Raw genomic sequence first — 24,125 nt, forward strand, 5'->3', positions numbered from 1 at the left:
TTGTCTCAGTTACGTTCTTGTTTGTGTCTTGGGCAAAAAGTGGGATGGACCATGCTGTGTCATGGGACTCCACATCACATTCATTGCTCAAGACTTCCTGATCACCCAGATCCCTCTGTTGTGATACTTCTCATGGGTGTGAATGATTCTTGCCATTTTTTCTAATCAGCAAATATTTTAAAAATTGCTATTTTTGTGGGCTTAAAGATAGTTCATCATTATTCCACATGTAGCATTTATTACATGCAAGTAAATATTAACCAGTCTCTAGGTCCAAGGAAGTGATTCTGCCCCTGTACTCAGTGCTGGTGAGGCCACACCTTGAGTACTGTGTCCAGGTCTGGGCCCCTCAGTTTAGGAAGGATATTGAGGTCCTGGAGCAGGTCCAAAGGAGGGCAACCAGGCTGGTGAAGGGACTTGAGCACAAACCCTATGAGGAGAGGCTGAGGGAGCTGGGGCTGTTCAGCCTGAAGAAGAGGAGGCTCAGGGGAGACCTCATCACTCTCTACAACTCCCTGAAAGGAGGGTGTAGCCAGGTGGGGGTTGGTCTCTTTTGCCAGATGACTTTCAACAAGACAAGAGGGCACGGTCTTAAGTTGTGCCAGGGGAAGTTTAGGTTAGATATTAGAAAGAATTTCTTTACGAAGAGGGTGAGCAGGCATTGGAATGGGCTGCCCACTGAAGTGGTGGATTCTCCGTCCCTGGAGATATTTAAAAAGAGACTGGATGTGGCACTCAGTGCCATGGTCTGGTAACTGCAGCAGTAGTGGATCAAGGGTTGGACTTGATGATGTCTGAGGTCCCTTCCAACCCAGTCGATTCTATGATTCTATGATTCTATGATTTAATTTGCCTTTAATCTCTAATCAGTAGTTTTTCTTCATTAGGATTTTATCTCATTTGGTTCTGGGGAGCCACCGGCCAGCGAGTACCATTCCTTTGTGCTTTATCATAACAATGGTCCCAGATGGGCTGAACTGCTGAAACTTCCTATCCCTGTGGATAAATTCAGAGGAGCACACATCCGCTGTGAATTCCGGCACTGTTCCAGTAAGCACTGCTCATGACTCCTGCTCATCCTCTCCCTTACAGCTGCAGTCACAGCACATGAGTTTCCATAATCTCTTAGTAAAAAGGCAGCTGCATGAAGTTTCTCTGTAAGGCTTTCATGACAGAGCTTTCCAGGCTTGCAGCTCTGCTTGGGGAAACTCAGTGCTTTGGTAAAGCTTAAATACCAAGAAAAAAACCAGTCTAGTTTTATTAAATAGAAATAGACAAAATTGTAGATGAAAATGTAAATAGAATTCCATGTGAACTCAAAGTGCAGATTTAGAATTTACCTGGTCAATTATCCAAAATTATACCTGTTCGTTAGTACATCTTAAGCAATACAAACAATGGTAAATGTATGTAGGTACATCATGGTCAGTTAATATAACTTTTTAAATTTTTTTTTTTAATTTATAAAATAAAATTCCAAAATTCTCTAAACATCCTGAGCGATATTAGAGATGATTACGAGGTAAATATTGAGGCCTGGGTCCATGTTCTGCATACAAAGGTGTGGGATGTAGGTTTCACAGCCATGGTGCTGACTGCTGTCAAGAAGAGAAGTAGAGAGAGGTAGTAGGGAAAGGTAGATGAAATTGTACCTCTTTTAAACTGCTGATGTTGTTTATCTGGTTTTGGTGATGAAGATGTAGCAAGATTTGATTACATAGGTTGCATTTGTGGAATGGGCACACACAATAAGTTAGAATATATTTAGATTTCAGGTACAAAGACTTCAAAATGCAAGGAACGGGTAATATAGGAGGAAATTTGCCTCGATTTCATTTTTAGGTTTCTTTTATAAGATATGAAGTAATAAAATAAAAATGACAGTGTTATGTTTCATGGTAGCAAACTGCTACCATGTGGTACAATTTTAAATATTTTTGTTATGATTGTCTACATCATCCCAACTATACTAAATCCAGACTCAGAAGTCATATATATATATATATATATATACACATGCACAGTTGATGAAAAATCATTTGATTTTCAAGTGTTTAGCAATCTGTGCCAGCTCAGTGTTTTGTATTTTGCTGAATATTTAAGTGACAGATGAGTTTTGGAATTTGAGATGAGGCATCCAAGTTTGAACTTGTTATCTGCTACCTAGAATTCATGTAAGGAGCGGTGACATCTTCAGTCAGACCTATAGGGGCAGATGCCTTATTCAAAGACAGAAGTGCAGAACAGCCTGAGGCTGACCTAATAGGAGACCAGCATGTAGAAGCTGCTATAAGAGGGTAATCGTCACCAAAAAAACCCCAAACACCTTTTCTACTCATGTTGGACTGGCTAGGTCCCATTCATTTTGGTTTCCTGGTATTCTGCATATTTCTAAGACTGCAAATTTGCTGCCTTCCACTATTTGTTTTTAATAAATCATTCCAGAACATTGCTTTCTGATTTGCAGTGAGATACAGGAAACCACTACAAGAGATAATGTGCAAATCTGAAAAGAAATTTAAGATAATCTTAGTCTGACTAGCAGCAAATAGCTTCCACTATACTTTCTTATGTTGTATTATATCCCTTTGTCTTGTCTAATATGTATTCTATTAACTTTAATGCTAATATTTACATATGTATTTCAGCAAAAGAAAAGGGTGAGAAGAAGCTGTTTGGCTTTTCATTCGTGCCCCTGATGCAGGAAAATGGGAGAACTCTGCCAGATGGCACCCATGAACTCATTGTACACAAGGTAATTTGAATTAGTAATCATGAGTTCTAATGATTCCTCTGGAACATGTGTTAAATGCCCAGAAACATTAGGTTGAGGAAGTTTGTATTCATTACCAAATGAGTGAAAATTTTGTCATCATTAAAAGATCCATTGCTGATTGTTTAATATTAAGCTTCCTGTTATAAACTGCAATTGACACTGCATACGTGTTTCAGCCCACTGGTTTTACTAAGTCTTACTATAATATTAAATTGTATTTATAATGGCTTTCACTAAGTTAAGTTCAATTAAAACACCCATGGTGAACCCCTGAATTGCTGATATTGGAAAATCAAGCCATCCAATTTATGCAGATCTACTCAGTGTTATTTTTAGAGATACATTTCAGTTTTGTGGAATTTTTGTTTCCACATTTAACAGTTGTCTTTGTGTTCAGAGGATAAATTTTACGTTTTAACACCAAAATTTGGAGCTATTCGTAGTTTGACATAGCTTATGCAAATTTGTTAGATATCAATGTCAGATGTGAAGCTATGATCCAAAACCAAAGTTGCAACAGGCATAGTGAAAATTCTTCAATATCTGGCAGAGAAACAATAATAATTCATAAAATGTAGGGATCTGGTCCTTTGTTTTTATGCAGTACAGCTATTTTAATTGGTTTGTTTTCACAGTGTGAAGAAAACACAAACCTTCAGGATTCTGGTCGCTACCTCAAACTCCCCTTTTCAAAGGGAATTTTCCTGGGAAACAACAGCCAAGCAGTAAAAACCACTAAAGAGTCCTTCTGGATTACGTCCTTTCTTTGCTCCACTAAACTCACACAAAATGGTAGGATATGTTGATTATCTAAAACATGATGAATTTAAATGAGTGTGCTAGCTAGCCTTTTCTGTGCCAAGCAAGCATGGATGTACTCAAAAATAGCTCATGTTCTAGCCATTCTACAAAATGGTTTTCTCCATAATTTTTTATATCCAGATGGAAAGCAATGCAGCATGATAAATCACTGATTTTAAGTAGTTCAAGAATGCCTGTTAGATTAACATGATATTGGAATCAAATGCAACACTCTTGGAATCAACTATCAAAATCCATCTGCTTTACAAAACTTTTGAATCTGTTGTAGAGTTTTTATGTACTTGTAATCCTTATTGCAGGCTTTAGGCTGTGGCAGGTCAGTTTTAATCAAGCACATTGCTTTTTTGTTGTATCAGTTTTCTTACTTAAATCCAACAAACCTTTACCACTACTTAAATCAAACTCTGGATATAAGGAGCAGAATTAAGAAATACATGTGTTTGCACTCTTTATCATTGCTCTGTATAAAATTCTTAAGATTCTTGTTTGTTTCCTATATTAACTACAGTCTGAAACAGTTTTCCACAGATTTCTGAAGATGTCTTTGCTTCATAATGTGCATTTGACCGTTCTTTGCTATCCCCACAGTTCTATAATTTTTTTTCTGAGCTCTTTATCATAGCTTAAATCTTGTTTAGCTCTCTCCTGTATGTCTCCCAAAGGTTGCTAATAGGCAGTCAGAGACTGAATTTGCTTCAGTTAAAGGCCTTGATTTAGGAAATCACATGACTCTACTGGTACTTACACGTGCATGAAAGTGCTGCCTGGAACTTAAGTGTCTCAGTGATAAATAATTATGCTGTTGTCTGGGGTTGTACCACTAATTTCTGTTGACAGTACAGGAATTATTCTCTTAACTAATGTAAACAAATGTGTGACAAAGGGCAAAAAAAATTTTTTTCTTAAAGAAAACCATATTCTGAGTAACAGGGTGTAGAATATCTGAATAATATTGATCTCCTTTTAATCTCTGAAAGAGTTAACAATTATTTCAGCAGTACTTCAGAGGGTGGAAATATTTTCAATAGACAGGCTCATATTTTCTCCAAGGATCTTCTTAGGGAAATTCATCTTGGTGAGTTTCCAAATCCCCATTCTTTTAAAGAAAAAGTTTGCCAAAACCTATTGCATGCTCAGAAAATAAACATAGAGCAAAGCATGTGGATATTTAGTCATGTGAGCATTACTTCAGTTATCCCTGAGAGAATGTAGCCTACTTATTAAAAAACACAGGAGTAAAAAGATCTCTATATTTACTTTTTTAATAAACATTTTTACTTTCAGTTTTGAAAATTGCTGATTGTTTTTAAAACTGTTTTCAAGTTTAGAGATTTTCTGAAGTTCTCAGAGGCCTGCTTGTCTCTACAAACAATAAAGTCCAGCCTGGAAATGATTGAAAATTACACTATTGGTCTGCCCATGGGGGTGAAGGCCCCCAAACCCAGACTTGTAAAGGGTGTGACTTAATGAGGCCAGAGATTCACTAGCTTCAAGGGAAACTCAGCTGTCATTCTCTCATTGATTGTTCCCACATGCCATCAGCTCTCATGCATATTAAAATTACAGGGACTGGGTGAAGAGGGTGACTCCCAGTTGTTGGAATCCATAACATCCTTATCCTGGGTGCTTCGGAGAGGTTTTTAAAATTAATTCCAAACAATTTTCAGAGACCTTCTAACCAGGGGAGTCTGTGCATGCATCAACATATCTGATAAGAAAGCATCCTTACCTAGTCTGTTTGCCAGCTAGCTTTTTCTTAGCTTGACTTTTGATCCTGGGCAGTTAATGAGTTAATTTTAGCAAAAAAAGTATACCAGCTTTTATATAGCTTTCATATATATGTATATGTTACATTCTTCGCTGGATAGTTGTATTTCATTATCCTAAAGAGCAAGAGAGAGCAGAGTATTTTTCTACTTACTGAGTATTTATCAATACAGTCTTACTTAGATTTTGACATAGGAGGGATCTCTGCCTGCCAGAGACTCAGGATCCATCCAGCAAAACAGAATATTTTAGCAAGCTGACATCCACTCATTTCTCAGCACTGATTGGCACATCCCTGGTAAGCAGCTGTTCATCAGGAGAGCAAAATGCCTTGCAGCACATCTGTTGCAAGGCAGAGGTGCAGTACATCTATCTGCCTTTTATAAAAGCCAAACTGGTGATTAATAAAACAAAAGTAACAGGGCAGCTTTCCAGAGTGACCCCAGTTTGGAGGGAGTCTTGGAAACCACAGAAGCAGCCTGTTGGAAGAGGAATGCTGACCCACAGTTATGGAATTTGTTTTTTAACTTTTGAAGTGCAGTGATGCTACACCAGTTTCTGATGACCCGTATTTAATGTAAAAGATATGGAAAGATCATCACAAACTACGTCTGTACACATGGTTCTAAACTTTTTATTAAACCTCACACTTTGGATTTAAATTGCAGACTTTGAGAAGGGAAGTGTTTTGTTTGGTAGGAATGATAGGCCAGGTGTATTTTTAGTGCACAAATCTGATCATGAATAAGGGAAAGCACTGGAAATGTTTTTCTTCTTCAGCAAAATTTGACAACAGCATTGGCTTTTTTCATTTTCCAAAAGTTTCTTTTCCTAGTGGGACTATTTTGAGGGACAGTTTTATATTCTCATTCTCTTAATACATGACACATTACTATCCCTTCCCCTTGGGATTCACATGTCAGATTTTCTGTTCATGTCATTTATGCTTGGGCTATTTGCTAATGTTATCTCAGCAGTGTCTTCCCTCCGTAGCATTTTCCTTGAAATAAGTGCTTTGAAGTGAGTGTTTGACATTTACTTTCTCTTTCTTTTAATCCCCCAACAAATCCCCAATATTCAGTGCCAACTGTCTCCCCACCAAGTTCCTCCAGCAAACATGTAAAGAAATCTTTTTTCCTGCTCTGAAAGACAGCTTTAGCTACTCTTGCTACTCCTTGACTTAAGCTGAGGCTTAAACAGAATGAAGTGTAGAAGTCCATTTAATTATTTGAAAGACAAATGCAGGTCACTGGATTTCTGATGCTTGTTTCTTGAAAATTCCTGACAGAAGGAAAAATAAGACATACCTTCTGTCCTTGATCTTTGGGAAGCATGTGGAAGACCTTTTAGCACTCTTAGTTCAACTCAGGGGTCTCCTTTTATGCAAACCATTCCATACTAGCACAGGGCGAAGCAACACAAAAAATAAATGTATAAATGCATAAAACCAATTTGTGCCCTCCAAAATGAATTAAGGCAGCAAAATATTAATGGAGTAGCATGTGGGGTGTTTATTGTTAGCATCTCTGGCAAGATTTGAATATAGATGAAGTTTTTTTATTTTTTATTAGAGGCAGAAATATCACTTCTCTTCTTGTGGGAGGGAGGAGCTTTCTTTGAGTAAACTGGAAAAGAACACAAGGATGGGTGTAGCTCAAATATTACTTGAGTATGAAAACAGTCTGTTGTAGAAAGCATCCAAAGAGTTGCTGAACCAAGAGGAAAATTTGCTATTTGCTTATTAGTTTGATAAGTACTAAGAACATTTTAGAGGAACTGGATCCTTCTGAGATACTGCTGGGCAGTGATCAAGTAAACAGTAGGTTAGCTGAAAGTTATGGAAGGGATGGATGGTGGTGGTGAAGGTTTTCTGCTTCAAATGGCCAGGCTTTGAGAAACTTAGAGAAAATGGTTACTGAAACATGGAAGTAGCAGACTTGAATGTTTAGGAGGTTTTGGATGTACGTAATTCAAAAATATGTGGAAAATCTACTGAATACAACTTGAAAGCAGTGCTGCAGACCTGAATGAGTGAGTCACTGCCAGAAAATGTTAGGTATAGGCAGAGAACCTGCAAGAGAAAGAATAAAAATAGCAAAAACCTGTCAGAGTTCAGCAAGGGTCAGGATCAAGTGAAAACCCTGGAAAAGCCAGGCCAAGTTTGCAAAACTATTTTAGGATATTGAATGGTGTGGTACATAAAGTTCCCCATCTCATAACAAGATGGTTTCTTTGAAGCTGAAAGCAATGATATGTGACTGAAGAGTAACAAATATAACATTTAGATTTAAGACAGGTGGAAGAGCAGGTATGTTAACTGGCTTGTTACCATGAATTTTATGCAAGTATTTACAAGAAAACATGGATGAAAAAATGGACATGTAACTAAATGAAAAGGATGAGGTTAATCATGCCAGAGGCATTATTAGAGGCATATCATGCCAGAGTAGGTTTCTTCATCTTGCTTTTCAGAATTCTTTTTTTTTTTTTTTAATTATTATTCAGAGGAAATGTAGCAGATCTAAACCATCTGGACTTCAATAAGACACCACATAGAAAAATATATAATATACAGATTAGAATATAAATTTTAAAACAGGTAAATAAAAGCTAAAACAGAGCCAGCGGGTTGCACTGAAGTGGAAGGAATTTCCTTCCTGAATGAAAGGAAAATACTACTTGGTCTGAAGATTAGACCAGGGCTCAATCTCCTTTTCTAAAGGGTTGGAAGGAAGTGGGGATGGGAATTTCTTCACTAAAATCTGAGACAACTGGAGTGCCTGTTAATGACAGTTTGCCTCTAATGCATAATTGAAAGGGCTCATCAGTTGAGAGGCACAAAATGAAAATATGATACAGGCAAAGCAGGGTAAGGCTTATTTGAATAATTAAATGGAGTAAAAATTAGATCAAATCTAGTGTTACAAAAGGAAGGATCCTAATGGAGACATGGGGATTAAGCTGTAGCCAGGGAGCTGAGCAGTATTAAAAAAGAGAAAGACCTATTTGTGTTACCTATACAATGAATCTGAAAAAGTTCTCAAATTCTAGGACATAGTTCATGTGTTTATAGCAGACATAGGAGCTTGCTGATAATACAGTAAACAATGATCTTTAATGTAGTTACCATTTTGGCCAAGAAAGCTAGAGGAGAATGAATTAAAACTAGAGGAAGTGCCAAGATGCTTGGGTATGTTTTAGCTCAGAAGAGTTTATTGTCCAGAAGAGATTGTGTTGCTTATTAGTAAAGCTAGATCTCAAAACTATTATGTTTGTTCTCGAATAAGACATAGGAAAATGGGTATTTTAAATATATTCAAATTGGTAATTAGGAGACTATTTCTAGCTGTCAGAGGACAGATTTGGAAGGCATCCTGCAGTGGGATGAGAGAGAAAAAAATAATTGTTTTTCTTAAGAAGGCTGACAAATATCTGAACAAAATTACATGATACAATTGCCACAGGAGGCTGATTTTTAGTGACCCAGTATCACGTTCTTCTGTTTCTATTCATGGAACAATTATGGGATGCAATGAAAATTTGTTGTTGGGCAGATCATATTATAGAAATCTTGAGATGTTTTCTTTTGCTTTAATGATGCCAAGTTTTGCTGAGTGTACTTTAATAGTATGCTTCAAAATCTGAAATGCTGTTTTGCTTCCAACTTTCATCTTGCATTTTGTTTTGGCAGGAGATATGCTTGACCTTCTGAAATGGAGAACCCACCCAGACAAAATTGCAGGTTGCCTCTCAAAATTAAAAGAAATTGATGGTTCAGAAATCGTGAAGGTATTATACTTTTCTATGTCTTTAGATAATAGGAGGGAAATAATTTACCTGTCACAAAATACATGTTTAATAACAAACTGCCTCTTATTCTTTCTAATCAGTTTCTTCAAGATACACTAGACACTTTATTTGGGATTTTAGATGAAAATTCTCAAAGATATGGATCAAAAGTATTTGATTGTTTGGTAAGTTTTTTTTTGATGATGCTTAACATTATTTAAGAATTAGGTTAAAAAAAACAAATACGAAAAGCCCTTTTTTTTTTTTTTTCCCCCACACATTTAGGTTCACATAATAAATTTGCTGCAGGACAGCAAGTTTCACCACTTCAAGCCAGTAATGGACACTTACATTGAAAGTCATTTTGCAGGAGCACTTGCATACAGGTGAAGTCTGTACTTTTTCTATCTGATTTGAATACTGACAGTTATTAATTAAGCAGAATCAGTCATTATGTTAAATCATTAGGAAAAAAAATGCAATGTTTTTATGAATTCCCAGATTTAGGCCATTAAAATATAGTAAAATAACTTTAAGGTACCAGAAAGATTATTTGTTAATGCTCCTCCACTGGCTTAATTTTAGATCTTTTTCTTCAGTGCATTTCTTTATTTGAATTACTTTGACAAACATAGGAGCCTTAATATAATCCAGCTGCCACTGTGTGTGCTATCTGTGTAGAGCAGTGCACTGCTAAGTATCACTCACTCTGCTCTATTCTATCTATTTATTTTCTACCTAGACTTCCATTAAAATCAACACAGTTAATAAGACTGCAGACCAATGGAATAGCAGGGGCAGTCCACACTGGCAGAATTCTTCTGGCTTAACTGAGCTTCTGTATCCCTGTCAAAAGCATTCTTCTGCATATGTAATGCCAGTGCTATTTCCTGTTCATCTGGGATCTACTGGGTGGTTTTCACCAGACTGAAATGAAAACTAAGTGTAATATTTGACTGGTAGTGATTAGTGAAATCTAGTTGCATACTTTTTTTTATTTTGTCAGTGTTTCTCGTATGACAGCTATTGCTTTGAATTTTAAATGCAAAGTTAACACTTCTCCCACTTCTGTGTTGTAATACTTTCTGATGTGTTATTCTAGAGATCTTATAAAAGTATTGAAGTGGCATATTGATCGAGTCACTGAAGTGGAGCTGCACGAGCACATACAGGAAGTACTAAAGGTAATATAAATTGTCAAAGGCAATTATATATTTGAATGATGTGTTCATACAGTATTAACAGGATTAACTTAGGATATGAAGCAGAGAATGTATAAATGATGGAATGATTGTACTAATTCTAGGGAGCTCCAAGTTTTTTCAGTGCTGTTGGTTTATTCATTGTTCTCTTTTGTCAGTAAGTTGATCAATGGAGCTTACTAACATCAGACTGAGCTCTTATGTTCCTTACAGAATGAGGACATACAGGAGTAGGAATTAGGTCTAAGAAATCAAATGTAGATTGCATTGGTGCTATTAACACCTGTTCCATATAAATGGCAGGCATGCATGCTGACTAAATGGTACAACCCTGATTCTGAGGAACAGGACTGCAATAGGTGGCTTTACTTTCTCTTTTTGCCCAGTTTGCATGATAAGAGAGCATAGGGTGGAGTGAGGCTGAGTTGTACAACACAACAATCCTATTTGGGAAAGGTGCTACAGTTTGGAAATAGAGTATTAACATGGCACCCTTCTGTGTTTTTCCGTGCTGCTATTAAGTGTCTTGATAATAAGAAAGGTGGGGTTTTATTTTACATTCCAACAGATTTTCAACTTAATCTTTTATTTGACACGAAAACAACCTCAAACAGGTAGAGAAATTCCAACAACAGCCCAAAAGCTTGAGCTTATTTTTTGTATTTGCCTTGCGTGTTTACTCAATAGGTGCTTCCATAGCCAAAGATATGTATGGGATGGATGAGGTTTTGCATCTGTTAAAAAAAACAAGTGTTCTCTGGTTTGTAGAGATTATGAAAGGCAAGGAGCATTGTGTGCCTTTGATATGTCAGTTCTATAGAAAGTTTTGCCAAAATTAAGTAACGCAATCCTGCTTCAGAACCTTGTCGTTATTTTAATGATATAATCATGGTGGGTGTTCTGTATAAAGAAGAGTTCCTTTTCCATGACTTATCTCTGATTTTGACATTTGCAGGCACAGGAATACATCTTTAAATACATAGTTCAGTCTCGAAGGTTATTCTCTATTGCCACTGGTGGACAAAATGAGGAGGAATTTCGCTGCTGTATTCAAGAGCTTCTTATGTCAGTGCGCTTCTTCCTTTCCCAAGAGAGCAAAGGAACTAGTGCATTATCCCAACTACAAGTAAGTTTTCATCTGTTCCTTGCTTATTACCACTTTACCTCTCCTATACAGAAAATGTATGCATGTCCTTATCTATATTCCCATGAAAGAAAATTAGTATTTACTAAAGCAAAATGGCATTTTCCATTCATCTTCATAGCTTTTGTTCTTTAGTGTGAAATTTTTGTGCCAGTAGCTTCGAAATACTCTTGGCATGGATAAGCCATAATCTAATATTTAATTTTGAGTTATAATTATTGTAATTGTAACGACAAATAATATTGGTGAATACGTATAAAGTAATTTCTCTGTTTGAGAGATTTGTGCTAAAGTGCATAGACAGAAGACATGGGATTCAGCTCTCTACATTTAGACCACTTCTACAGCTCATAGCTATACTGTCTTCTTCCCCCGTTTCTAAAACAGAAAGTGTTTAAGAACTGTTGAGAATTATTCATTTCTCAAGCAAATTGTTCTTCCAAGAAAATGACAAACTGAAAAGGTACAAAGGTAAAAGCAAAGTTATATAAACAACTACATTCAGAATTCTTTAGTAGCTTTAACTTTTTATGTCATCTCTTGAGACACCATCATGAAGAATACTTGAGGTATGAGTAGCTTTTGTCAGTCAGCAGGATTTGGAGAGGAAGAAAGGAAAGTCAGTTCTGGCTTACTTTGTCTAGTATTGCCTTCCTTTCTTTTCCAGTGTTTTGTTTCCCTATTCTTTATACTCACAAATAAATATCTAACTCTGTTTTAGGATTGTTGAAGTGAACCAAGACTGCCAGTGCTGTCTCACTCCACAATAAAAATGTTCATTTTTTGGAAAATGGAAGATACGCAGGCTGTTATATTACTTGTCTTTAAAAAAAAGCAAACCAAAGTAACTCCACTCAAACCTATTTCTTTTCTGTTATCAGCTGGCTTCTGTATTGTAAAAATTTCCTCTTATACACAAGTCATGACTAGTTTGTAAAGTATAAATATTTTTGTTCCAAGTTGAACTTTTTACTTTCACTTTGCCCTGGAGAAATGAACAATAATTAGATAATCCGTAAAGGAAAATAGTTACAAGTGTAAGCCTGATAATGAATGTGAGGATATTTCTTCTGACAATGTGACCATTTTTAAAGGTACTAACTACCCTTGAAATGTAAACCCAGGCATTTTTCTACAGCTAATTAAATTTCCATACTTATTTAAATTCTATAAATGTCAAAATTATACTGCAGTATCTGACTGTGCGTTTTTGCCCTTTTCCTCTAGGCTGTGTTTCTCAGCTCATTCCCATCAGTGTACTCTGAACTTTTGAAGCTCTTTGATGTAAGAGAAGTGGCAAATTTGGTTCACGATGCTCTGGGCAGCTTGCCAACAGTCATGCATGGGGATGACTCCCTTCAAGCTGTTAAACTGCAGAGTATTGGGAAAACTGTAGAGAGTCACCTGTACACCAACCCAGGTAATGTTACCCTGGAGGGATAAGGGACTCAAGTTGTGTCCTTGGTACACAGGCCAGTAGGTGCTGAAAAGAACTGTGTTGCTCAGAGTAATACTTCCTAGGGAACAATTCTCAATTCTTGAAACACTGCTGGTTTTTTGTTGGTTTTTTTTTTAACTCATTTGCAAAAATACATTTGATAAATTTAGTGGTTTGGTTTTTAGAGAAACAGATTCTGAAAATACAGTTCTGTTTTAATCTACTGCTGGTAATATGTTGGTGAAGGAAGTTTGTGTTTTATTTTTTAAGTCACTGAAAAAGAAAAAGCTTTTATTTTTTTTTCTCCTTGGAGGGCACTTCAGCAAACATACTGTCATTTATCCATAAGTCTTATTTATGTAACTCTTGGTAGTTCAGCACTTTTGATCCTTCATTCCTTAAAGTAGAATGAAAGGTACACAAAGGGAGGTGATGGTGCATAAAGTATATAACAGCATGGTTACTTGCTATGCAGAAGAAAGTACTGCTGTGTGGTGATGAGCCTGGTATTCTTTTTTTCTATTCTAAGTGATACTCATAGAAGAGACCAAAAATTAAATTTGAAATTAAGTATTTTTGAAATAAAAGAATTAAAGAAGAGATTTAAAGAATTCTAACTAAGTGTTACTTTACTCACCAAAAGCCCTCCTGAAGTTGCTCGAGTACTGGGTGGTGGAGATCAGTAGTAACAGTAGCTTTTAACATCTAAGGCATTCAGGATAACACATTACAGTGATGAAAGCTGTGCAGAAACCACCAGGATATGCATAAATACCTTGGGATGCAAAAGACTCCTTGGGACCTTCTTGGAACTATAAATTTACTTTCAGCTGTATGACAGGTTTTTTTGTTTGCTTCCTTTTGTATAAATGTTAGGATATTATTCATATCCATATTCATTATTAAGAAGATTCTGTGATTCTGTGAGGTCACATGAGTTGATATGTAAAAGAAATGAAAATTACATGTTAAATATTACATGAAGTGCATTTTATACACAAATAGAGCATCAATTTATTAGATCATGGGAAAACTGATGTGAAAGACTTCGGACAGTAATATAAACTCCCAGTATCCATGATGGGGAGCTCAGGGAAACATTTCTACAGTAAAATTACAGTCATCATGTATTTCAAGGGACTTGTGGAGATCAGCATCTTGGGCTCTTTGCCCTTAATGTTTTATCTTGATAAAATACAAAAATATAAATAGACTTCCAGTCAGTATGTAGATAGTAGTTTTCAAATTCCCTAGGGAAAATAAATGCTGCACTAGAGGTGCTAATGTGCTAGGTAAACCTTGCATCCTTATATGAAGTCTTTCTGCTGTGAAAATAATTGATTTCTGTCTCCCAAATGAAGATGATGAATGCTGCAAGCTGTGGTACTGGCTAGTACATTAGAACTAGGAAAATTGGAACACAGGAAATAACTATCCAAATGTTTATAAATGAGGAGGGCACTTCTTGGATAGCATTATCTGTTATCTGGAACTTGCTTGGAAACAAGTGAAAGTAATTCAGCACAGGAGTTTTATGCATTTTGTGCTTCAAGAGCCTGAACAACTAACACATTAGGTCCCAGTGCTCCAGAAATCAGCTGACATTAAAGCTACACATTTGCTAAAATCAGGAGATGTATTTGGTGTATTGTTGCAAAACAGAGACATCAGGTAATGCAGGGATTTATTTAAAGTCCAAAGCATAGCTATTTAAGACAATTTCAGATATATTCAAAGCGTCTGGTCTCTACCTTCCTCTCTAGAGAATGCATGTTTTATATTGCATTTACTGATCATGGCAGAATAAGATGTCTTAAATGCCTCTGTATTGAGACTTTGGTATAGCTTGCTTATAACCTTTTTCTATTTTGGTGATTTTAAACTCCAGCTCTTCCTCTAAGTGACAACTACAGAGATGTTAAAAGGTGTTAACAGCAGTTATCTGCTTAGCTCCTGTGAAAAGGTAGTGGGTGTTAAGACCTTAATTTACTCTGTTGTTCTCCATCTTTGTAGTACACTACACTGGGTGTCTAAATGGAAACAGATTTCCTGCTGATAAAACCTAGCAGTATTTTTTTCCTTTTGGCCTTTCTTCTAGTCCCCTGATATGAGTGTAACTCTCTGGACACATCCCTGTTGATATTTGTTGAGTGGCCAAATTGATAAATCCCTGTATCCAGAAGATTTTCTGCCATTGTCATTTTCGATATATCTGTAGTGTAGCACTCAGGGCTGTTGTCTGTTTTGTATTAAATATCATTGTAGTTAGCTTTGGGGATGAGTTAAATCTGTTTTGCTGGAAAGTGTTAAGGTAAATAACAGAGAAACACATCTTTAACCATTTACTTCTTGACATGGTTAAATAAAAATTGGCAGAACACCAATAATATTTTTACTCTAAGGGCACTAATTTGAGCTTGCAAATTCAGTAGCTGTGAAAACGTGCAAGTGGAATGTCTAGGTTTCTTTCGCTAAAGGGGATGAGTTTTCTTCAAATCCACATCAATCAAACAAGTCAGTTACCAGAAGAGAAGCTGCATTAGTAAGTAAAATCTTAAAACCAGAAAATCCCATATTGGGAAGGCCTGTATCTTAGCCCAGTAATAATCTCTGGTGCAGCCCTTTACCACATGGAGAATGTTTTTACATGGCAAGAAGCTTTGTGTATTCCCAAAATATGAGAATTTGAACCTCTGTGCAAAAGCACTTGTATAGGATGATCCGTTCAGATAATAGTTGAAATTAGTATCATCTTTCTGAAATTAACCTTTAAAATACACTAGTATAAAGAAATATTTGTATATCTTTTCAGGTGCTTTACCAGTAACTGAAAAACAAGGGGCAATGTTGTGGTGTGGGTTAAATATTTACAGTTTAATGTGGCTTTCATAGGATAGTCACAAGGACTACCCAGAGCAGTCTTTCAAGTTATGCCAAGCATGTACTCGAAAAGTTCTGTGTCATGATTTTTCCCCTTTTTTCTGTATAATATTTGTAAAGGGAAAGTAATAGCATTTTAAACAATCAGCTAATTTGACTTCCTGCACAGAAGACAAATTAGGACCTGGTCTTGGTAAAACAAAGTTTCTGATCATGTTATGGAGCTTTTGCAAAAAATGGGGTACTTGAAACCTTTGAATGGGGAAGCTCAGTTTTGACTGAGATGTTTCAGGCCATTATCATATGTAAGTGTTATTTACAAGTCAAGTGTTGCTGTATATAGATTCTCTCATCTTCAAAATGGAGTTCATAATGCTGAGTTCACATGTAAACAGTGCACAAGGTCGTGGGCACCTCAGAAAAGGACCCAATTCCTGTGTGCTTATCAGGAAGCTCTCTAGTTGACCAAGAAGAAACACCTTAGCACAGGGCTGCTTATGTTTTCTCCTCACCTTCTAGCATGAGGTATTTGAGTTGTAGCTGCAAGAAGGGACCTACTGTCTGCAGAGGACCTATGGCCCAAAGGATAAGGCTTGCACCATATATGAAAGAGCTGCTGTAACTGGTCTGTAATATTTTGGAGCTGAGTAAAGGTTTCAACATTTGCCTGGGAATGGAAGACCAAGGGCAGTGCTCTGTCAGCCTGGATTCAGCTTGCTATCACCTGCCTGCTAGGAGTATCCCAACCACAGCTACAGGCTGGCTTGCACAGTGAATTCTTCATCTCTTCTCTTGAACATGAGTTACCAGATAGACAAGTTATTCAATATGTGTGAGACCTACTGGCAATCAGGAACAAGAAGTTATCCCCTATAACCTCTAGGTTATAGGATGAAGAGGAATGAGAAGGTGTGAGTAGCTTTATAGGAATGAAGAGTCTTGCTTTTTTGCTTCATCTGAAGGCATTAGCTGTTTTTTTCATCTATTGGTAACCAATAAGCCAGTTTAGCAGTGGGGATCAGAAACTGGCAGTTTCCTAACAGGTTTGCACCTTAGTTACTTTCCTGCCTACTTTCCTTTTGATCCTAAAGATCTCACAGAGGATGGGTCAGGGGCAGCTGTGCATAATTGACATCTCAGACTCTCCGGGGCAAAACTTTGGTGAGCTTCTGTTTTCTAGGTAGACAAAAAGAAATGGCCTTGTTGGTTTGGCTGAGGTGCTTCTGCCCAGCTACAATGCTACATGCAGATGCAAACTCTTAGGCAGTCCCAATGGAAACCTTCTGAGTCACTTGCAGGGAAGTAAGCAGTGACTGGATAGAGGCTGTTTGCTTCCCAGTTTGGGGTTTCAGTACCACTGGTTTTAGATAATTGATGGACTTTTGCCTAATTCTTTGTTTACATTTTTCATCAATAGAAAGATATAGAGGAACACCTGAATAAATAAGAAGCATCAGTCTTCCATTCAAAAAGAGCAGGCAGTCTTTTTTTTGAAACCAAGAGTAAAGTAAATATTGTGTTCAAATCAACTTGTCCATATAATTTGTCCTGTGTTACACAGACAAGAAAACAAGGAAATAATAGAGAAAAACAAAATTAGTGCTGTATATGAGTAACTGAAAGAAGTATTCAACAAATAAAATCTCAGAATAAATCTTTTTTCTCCCTCCAGGAAAAAATAAAGGAAATATTGGAAGGATTAAAAAGTGTTTATAGAAAGACTAATCCACAAATAGTTCTTGGTTTGCAAAATTATATTAAAGGAATAATTTTCCAGCTGGGTAAACTCAAGTTTTAGGAAATAATTTCATTAATTAACAAAGGAATTGAGCAGGTGAATATATTTATATAATGAAGTATTTAATAGTCATTAAAATTTTAATAGAGGAAATGATTCAAGTACATTTCTATGAGAACATAATTTCTCAATTATGGAAAAGTTCTAATACAACAACAAAATTAAAACAGGTAACACCTATTCCAGTTATCAAATTGTAAATAAGTGTTTAATGCATTATACTACTCATAAATTTTAGGGCTCTTCCTATTTAATATTGTCTTATAATTATGACAGAGAAGCAAGAAAGAGTAGCAGGTTAGTGAAGTGCTTCTATAATTTTGAGAGAATTCAGGACAGAAAGTAGCACCAAAGAGCTGCTTAGAAAACGAAACAGAGGAAAGGCAAATCATTTTATTTAGACAGCAGTAGTCCAAGTTGCTCATACACATGCTCCTGCTTGTACATGCTCATAGGAGTAAGGAATCTGCAAAAGTGAAAATCCTGAAAGAAATCTCAAAGTGCTTCTTGTTTGTAAAGTAGAACTCATTCATAAAATAACATCAGTTTAAGACAAATTCTGTTGTGATAATGACTTGTAAAGGGAATACTAGAGCATAATTTTAGGTTATCATGAATACAAGTACTATTTGGCTAAGTTTTTTTAGCTTGAAAATTCAATAAATACTTGGAATTTTCTGTTGCATATAGTGGGTTCCATACGGTGGCTTTTTTCTTCATCCATGATGACATGATGACTTTCAGCATATTGCTTATTCTTCAGATATTTACTTTAGGTTATGGTAATTATGAAGTAAAACCTGCTTATCAAATATATTGCTTACAGCAAGTAAAAGCTTCTGCTCATCAGAAATACTGTTTTAGACTGAAGACACATTTTATATCTGCATTAAAGTTAAATGACTCTCTGAGAAGCTCCTAGTCATAATTTTTTTTTTCCAGATTCTCGATACATTCTTCTTCCAGTAGTTTTACATCATCTCCACATGCACTTACAAGAACAGAAGGACCTTATAATGTGTGCACGTATCCTTAGCAACATATTTTGCCTCATCAAGAAGAACAGCTCAGTAAGTAAACACTGTGTGACATCCACAAGGTGTTGAACTTCTTTATATGTGACATTTAATGACACAGATTGGATTTTGACCAAGACCAGTTTAAAGAGTTCTCTGGGAAATGATTCTGCAAAAACATTTCTCATGAGCCTTTTCTTCCCTTGCAAGAATATTTTAATTATATCACATGATGGTGTTCTGAGCCTTGATGCTTTTTGAATATTGTGTTGGACAGAAAGAAATGTCCATTTTCTTTCAGAGGCTTTTTCTGTTGTGGGCTGTTTAATCATAGGGAACTCAAGGGTAGTATAAGTGAATAGATTGATATGAGTATTGCAAGGTTAGGTGTAGTTGGTTTTTAGTTGTGGCCAATTTCTGATGTTTATGTTTGTGAATTCATCTGTGAATGCTGCGTATGAGACCTTGCTTAGGTAGGTATATTGCAAATAAGATGATGATATGTTCTGACAGACAAAGGGATATAAAACAATTAAAATCAAACATTGCCTGCAGTTAGGGCAGTACATACATATGAAGGACAGCATACATTACACTGTAATGCTTAAGAACTCTTACCTGTGTCATCATTTCATACCACTGTCAGCAATTGAAGCTGCTCCATCTGTTGTTTGATAGGGATACAGCTTGCAACTCCATCAGTGGAACATTTTCATTGCAGCTGCTGCTGGATTGGTATGATGCCTCATCACAAGATAACTGTAGCTTTGGACTAGGAGACAGATATTCATGTTTGGTCTTAATTTCAGGAGATCTTTGATTTGGAGTCATCAAGCCAGAGATGTACAGAGTAAAAAGTGAATGTCTATGTAAAACTTTCCAGCGTTTGGGAGATGGAGCTACTATTTTTAGTAGTCTTTGAGTCACTGAGAGTATTAACTTGTGACTTTGATATGGTTTTTGTGGATCAGTTCAGAACTTCATTCCTTCCATGGTAATCAAAATAATGTAGAGGTTTAGGGAACAAGTGAATTTGCACACAGGTAACTTGGAAAATGGAGGTTGTCGGGCATTCTAATCGAAGTTTGGGCATGAGACATCACAGTTGATTCAGTACCTAAATGCACATTATATTGCCTCTCTTCATAAGTAGCAAAGTTAACAGTTGTTTGATATTAGACAAGGTGACAGAGAAATTGGTTCATCTTGTGCCAAACAGGAGTTTTGAGCGTTGTTTCAAATCACATGCGTTTTCAAATCACATTGGGTGTGTAGGAAGCAAAAAAAAACAAACCACAAATAACACCAAAACAAACCCCACAACAACAAAAAAAACCCAACCAAAAAAAAGCCCAGCAAAGAAACCCAACCACACTCCTACATCTTGATGTCAGCAAAGTTGGATGATCTGTTTGTCAGCTGACTTCTGGTTTGGTTGCATGCGTTCAATTACAAAGTGGTTTTGTGAAGAAATGTCATTTGAAATTGTGGAGAAAATCACTCAGATTAAGATGATCCTGTCTGCTGCAGAGGAGACAGAAAATGTTGAAGCAGGGAAAACGTATTTCCATCTGAATTAAAAAGAAAAGTAACTACAACTTGGCTTCATCAAGTGTTTTCATGCATGTAATTAAGATATTCATGGTCTCTTTGAACACTTTGTTTCCTTTGTATTGATGCTGCATAGAAGCAGTTGTAGGCTTGCATAAATGACTAATTTGTTTGTGCTACTCAATTGATGGGAAGCAATGTAGCTGATCCTTACTGCTGAAGCAGGTCTTGAAGGTTGAGCACCATCTGCTTGTTTCTGGTGATTGTTTCAATGTGTGAAAACAGAATTTTTTTTGGAATTTAGCCCTCTCTTGGCAATTTCCCCGGGAAATATATGGGTGTTACCTATAAAAATCTTGCCCATCTTCCTGCTTTCTTCTAAGCATAAATTGAAAAATAGAGCTATGCTAATTTGAGGAAAGTTTCCATATTCAAAGTCACCCCTTAACTGTCCTCAGTAAACCGTAGCTGAAAACTGTTAGGAAAAAAAAAGTCAAAAATTTTAAACAGTATCTTAGAGAATAGTCCTTGTTTCTCAAGCAGAACTTGTACAATAAAGCTGTCATTTGTTTCTAAAATGACATAAAAGTTAATATGCCTGTGACCATCTTTTTTTTTTTTCAAAATCTTAAGTGTTTAATTCATTTTAAGGAAAAATCTGTCCTGGAGGAAATAGATGTGATTGTAAACAGCCTGCTAGATATTCTGTTAAGGACCATACTGGAGATCACCAGCCGACCACAGCCGTCAGGCTCTGCTATGCGCCTCCAGTTTCAAGATGTGACTGTAAGTTTTTCATTATGAAATAGTTCACAGTTGTCAATGGAATGCTAGATTTGTAACAATATTGTCTCTATATTGTAATTCACATTGTGAAAATTTTGTGTATAAAACAAAGAATGAGAACAAAGGAAACTTTTCTTGCAATTTATTCTTGTTCACTGGAAATAGTAAATTTTTGTCATTACACTTATTTATAAATTGTGACTGCAAAAACATATAAACAATCCAAGAGATAAAATTTCTTTTAAAATTGTTTCAGGTCAAAACATATTTCAGTGTGTTTCTTTTTTGACAAAAATGCCTGTTGAATCTGTGATGCTAGCTTGTAAAAATCCAAATTAACTAATTGAAAAGCATTTTCTTGTTTTCTGGGCTAAGTAATTGGAGTTTCATTTCTGTCTCATGAAGCAGAGAAAAGAGGATGTACTTAGAAGATTAAGAAATGCTACTTTGATCAACCTGTATAACAAGTCATGTAAATTAGAAGGCAGAAATGCAGGCATTTACAGGAAAAGTCTATGATGAGCTTTGATGACACTAAATGTTACTTTGCTTTGTTTTCAGCTAGGTTCACAGTTTGCTTCTGAAGGGCAAATCAGTTCTAATATAGCAAGGGATGTGACTCCAATATGAGATGAGGGGCCAAGATTTTGTGCAGAGGACAAACTATGCTGTGTGATTTGCCATCTCATTACACGCTCAATTAATTAATTGTCCAATTTTTACAGTGCAGCAGTTTTCATTAATGAATAGATGGTTGCTTCGCAGACCAGAATTTCCTCTGAGATCAAACATTTCAAAAAGCATTTAATGGCTGTGGAAGAGATGTGTTGTTTGGGTTGTTTGTTTGTTTGTTTTACTTAATCCCACAGAGAGTGAATATTATATGAAGTGCTTTACTGAGCTGACCAAGCTCTGTAACAAGATAACACCATGTTTAAATCACTGTGATTCAGCAGGACTACACATCTAAGTATTTATGGCTTTTTTTCTTTGAATTACAAAATTACAAATATGTGGCATATCCAGACATTGCAAGAAAATATCAGCTGAAGTAGTGGGTTGTAGTATTAGACTGTTAGTGTATCAAAGTTCTGAGCATATTGGTTTCTTCTGATACCCAGTTGCTTGCAGATTAAGTGTTCATAAAACACTGTGACAGCCTAATAATTTCATGCCTTCAAAAAATTAGACTCTTAAAGTGCTTTCAAGTTGCAACATTTTCTTTTTATGCATCAGGAAAGCCATGTCATTGTCACCACAAGTGTTTCAAATACTTAATGTGGAAGTGACTCACAGCAAAGCATAAGGCAATTATATACATTTATGTAGAAACATCATGAAGTATGGGCTTATGGCAACACACAGAGCCAGATTCTTCAAACTATTTGTAGAACAAGTATGATAAAGTACTCAATGTGAGTACAGCAGTAGAGTCTGTTCCAGGATGTTACCATTATTTCAAGCTGCACATATCATAAAATATTCTTGTGAGATGTATCATTGCAGCACACTGGATAAAGTTCTATCATACTTTTGCATCAGATACAGTTTTACTTCTGGAACTAGACCCAAACTCACCTCAGTGGGATCATCTGAGCCCACATGTCACTGCTTTTCTGCACAGAGAAGCTGCATAAAATCAGGCAGCATCAGGCTGTGCACTGCTATGGCTGCATCTTTCTTTAATCTTGGAGAGTTGTGGTACCTCTGTACCATTTCAGTTTGCAATGAGCTTGTTGGATGATAAGCTGCAAGATGGTTGTGATGCTTTAACCTGAGCATGGCTTCAGGGTTCAGTGTCACAGATGTTGCACTAACAAATTCTGAGTTTAATAAAGTGAAACTTCTGCTTTAGGATACTTTCAGATGGTCAGATTTGCTTAAGGAAAATGCTTTTGAGTATAAAGAGTTAGCAGAAGGCAATCAAATTAAAATGAACCTGTACTGATTTCAGGTCTTGGAAGTTCTTAGTCCCTCAGAATTTATATAAATTGCAGAACCCAAATGAATTGTGAGCTCCGTGTATTTTAATTGCTGTTCCCCTTAGATAAGACAAAAAAATTACTTCAGGATTCAAAGTGAATCAGCTATGCTGCTTGGCTTGACTGTGACGCTAGAACCTTTTTCATCAGGGTTAATAGGTGTGTTGAGTTTGCCTTTGGGCATGATTCATATGTACCCTTACTATATAGTCTGTGGCTAGCTCTAGCAGAAATCTGACAACATTATATTTTTATGTTCTGTTCAACAAATGCAGCTGAATGTTCACTCTTATTTTAAAAACCAGCTGCCTGTATAGTTACCTGCATTTGAATCAAAGCTCAAATATAGAAGTCAGTTAACAATTAGCTAAAGCTGGTACCCTTTTATAGCTAATCTGTCTGTCAACTATAATAGTATAGCTTTCTATAATAGACTGTGATTTTTAATACATTGCTATAACTTGAAGTAAGTGTGGGAACATAGAAGGAAGGTGATTAGGAAGGACTGCTTAAAATGCTTAAGCAAGAAGGGATGTAGTCAAAAGCTTTGAATTTTGTCTCTCAAACTAGCAATAGGTAAGCTTAAACCCTTATTTATTTACTATGCTGGATATAGCAAAATAGCCTCAGATTTTATAACTGAAATAAAGTCTCCAAAAATTCTGCCTATTTAGATGAATTTACATTATATTAAAGGGGATGATAAAATCATATTGAGGCTAGATGTAATGAAACTGAATATATTAAAAAATAATGATAGAAAAGTCTGTTTTCTGAAGAGAACCTAATAGGTTTGGAAATAAATTTTCAAATACAAGATACCAGCTGGAACCTTGATGGTTGCATTCAGAGAATGAAGATTTAGAGACTTTTTAGTTTTTTAGATTCTTTTGTTTTGAGAATGCTATGTTTGCTGTAAAAAAACATGTTTCTACAAGGAGGTAATTAATATGTGTTCATTATTTCAGTGTAGAATCTTACTATGGGCAGGAAAATTATTTTATCACCATGTTGCCAGTGAAAGCAGTCACCTCTCACACCACCTCATGCCTTCTAATGTAAAATAAAAAACATCCATTCCTGTGAAGACACACTACTCCTTTCATCTTAATTTCTGTTTTCAGTGAGAGGCAGGGAAAAATCTTCCCCAAATGTGTCTTGAAAAACTAATGAA

General features: G+C 36.1%; 1 protein-coding gene across 1 annotated transcript in view; it reads left to right on the forward strand.

Annotated features, from left to right (window-relative positions):
• DOCK4 (dedicator of cytokinesis 4) overlaps positions 1 to 24,125 on the forward strand; it is a 152,198-nt gene that overhangs the window by 63,916 nt on the left and 64,157 nt on the right. Inside the window, exons 15-27 of the mRNA XM_030469473.1 lie at positions 888 to 1,050; positions 2,649 to 2,755; positions 3,412 to 3,568; positions 9,057 to 9,154; positions 9,256 to 9,339; positions 9,440 to 9,540; positions 10,257 to 10,338; positions 11,312 to 11,482; positions 12,728 to 12,920; positions 18,559 to 18,686; positions 20,835 to 20,953; positions 21,996 to 22,023; positions 23,385 to 23,387. Of these exons, the coding sequence (XP_030325333.1) occupies positions 888 to 1,050; positions 2,649 to 2,755; positions 3,412 to 3,568; positions 9,057 to 9,154; positions 9,256 to 9,339; positions 9,440 to 9,540; positions 10,257 to 10,338; positions 11,312 to 11,482; positions 12,728 to 12,920; positions 18,559 to 18,686; positions 20,835 to 20,953; positions 21,996 to 22,023; positions 23,385 to 23,387 (1,434 nt within the window). The remainder of the gene's footprint in view (positions 1 to 887; positions 1,051 to 2,648; positions 2,756 to 3,411; positions 3,569 to 9,056; positions 9,155 to 9,255; positions 9,340 to 9,439; positions 9,541 to 10,256; positions 10,339 to 11,311; positions 11,483 to 12,727; positions 12,921 to 18,558; positions 18,687 to 20,834; positions 20,954 to 21,995; positions 22,024 to 23,384; positions 23,388 to 24,125) is intronic.

This window comes from Calypte anna, chromosome 1 (assembly GCF_003957555.1).
Source record: "Calypte anna isolate BGI_N300 chromosome 1, bCalAnn1_v1.p, whole genome shotgun sequence".
NCBI lineage: Eukaryota > Metazoa > Chordata > Aves > Apodiformes > Trochilidae > Calypte > Calypte anna.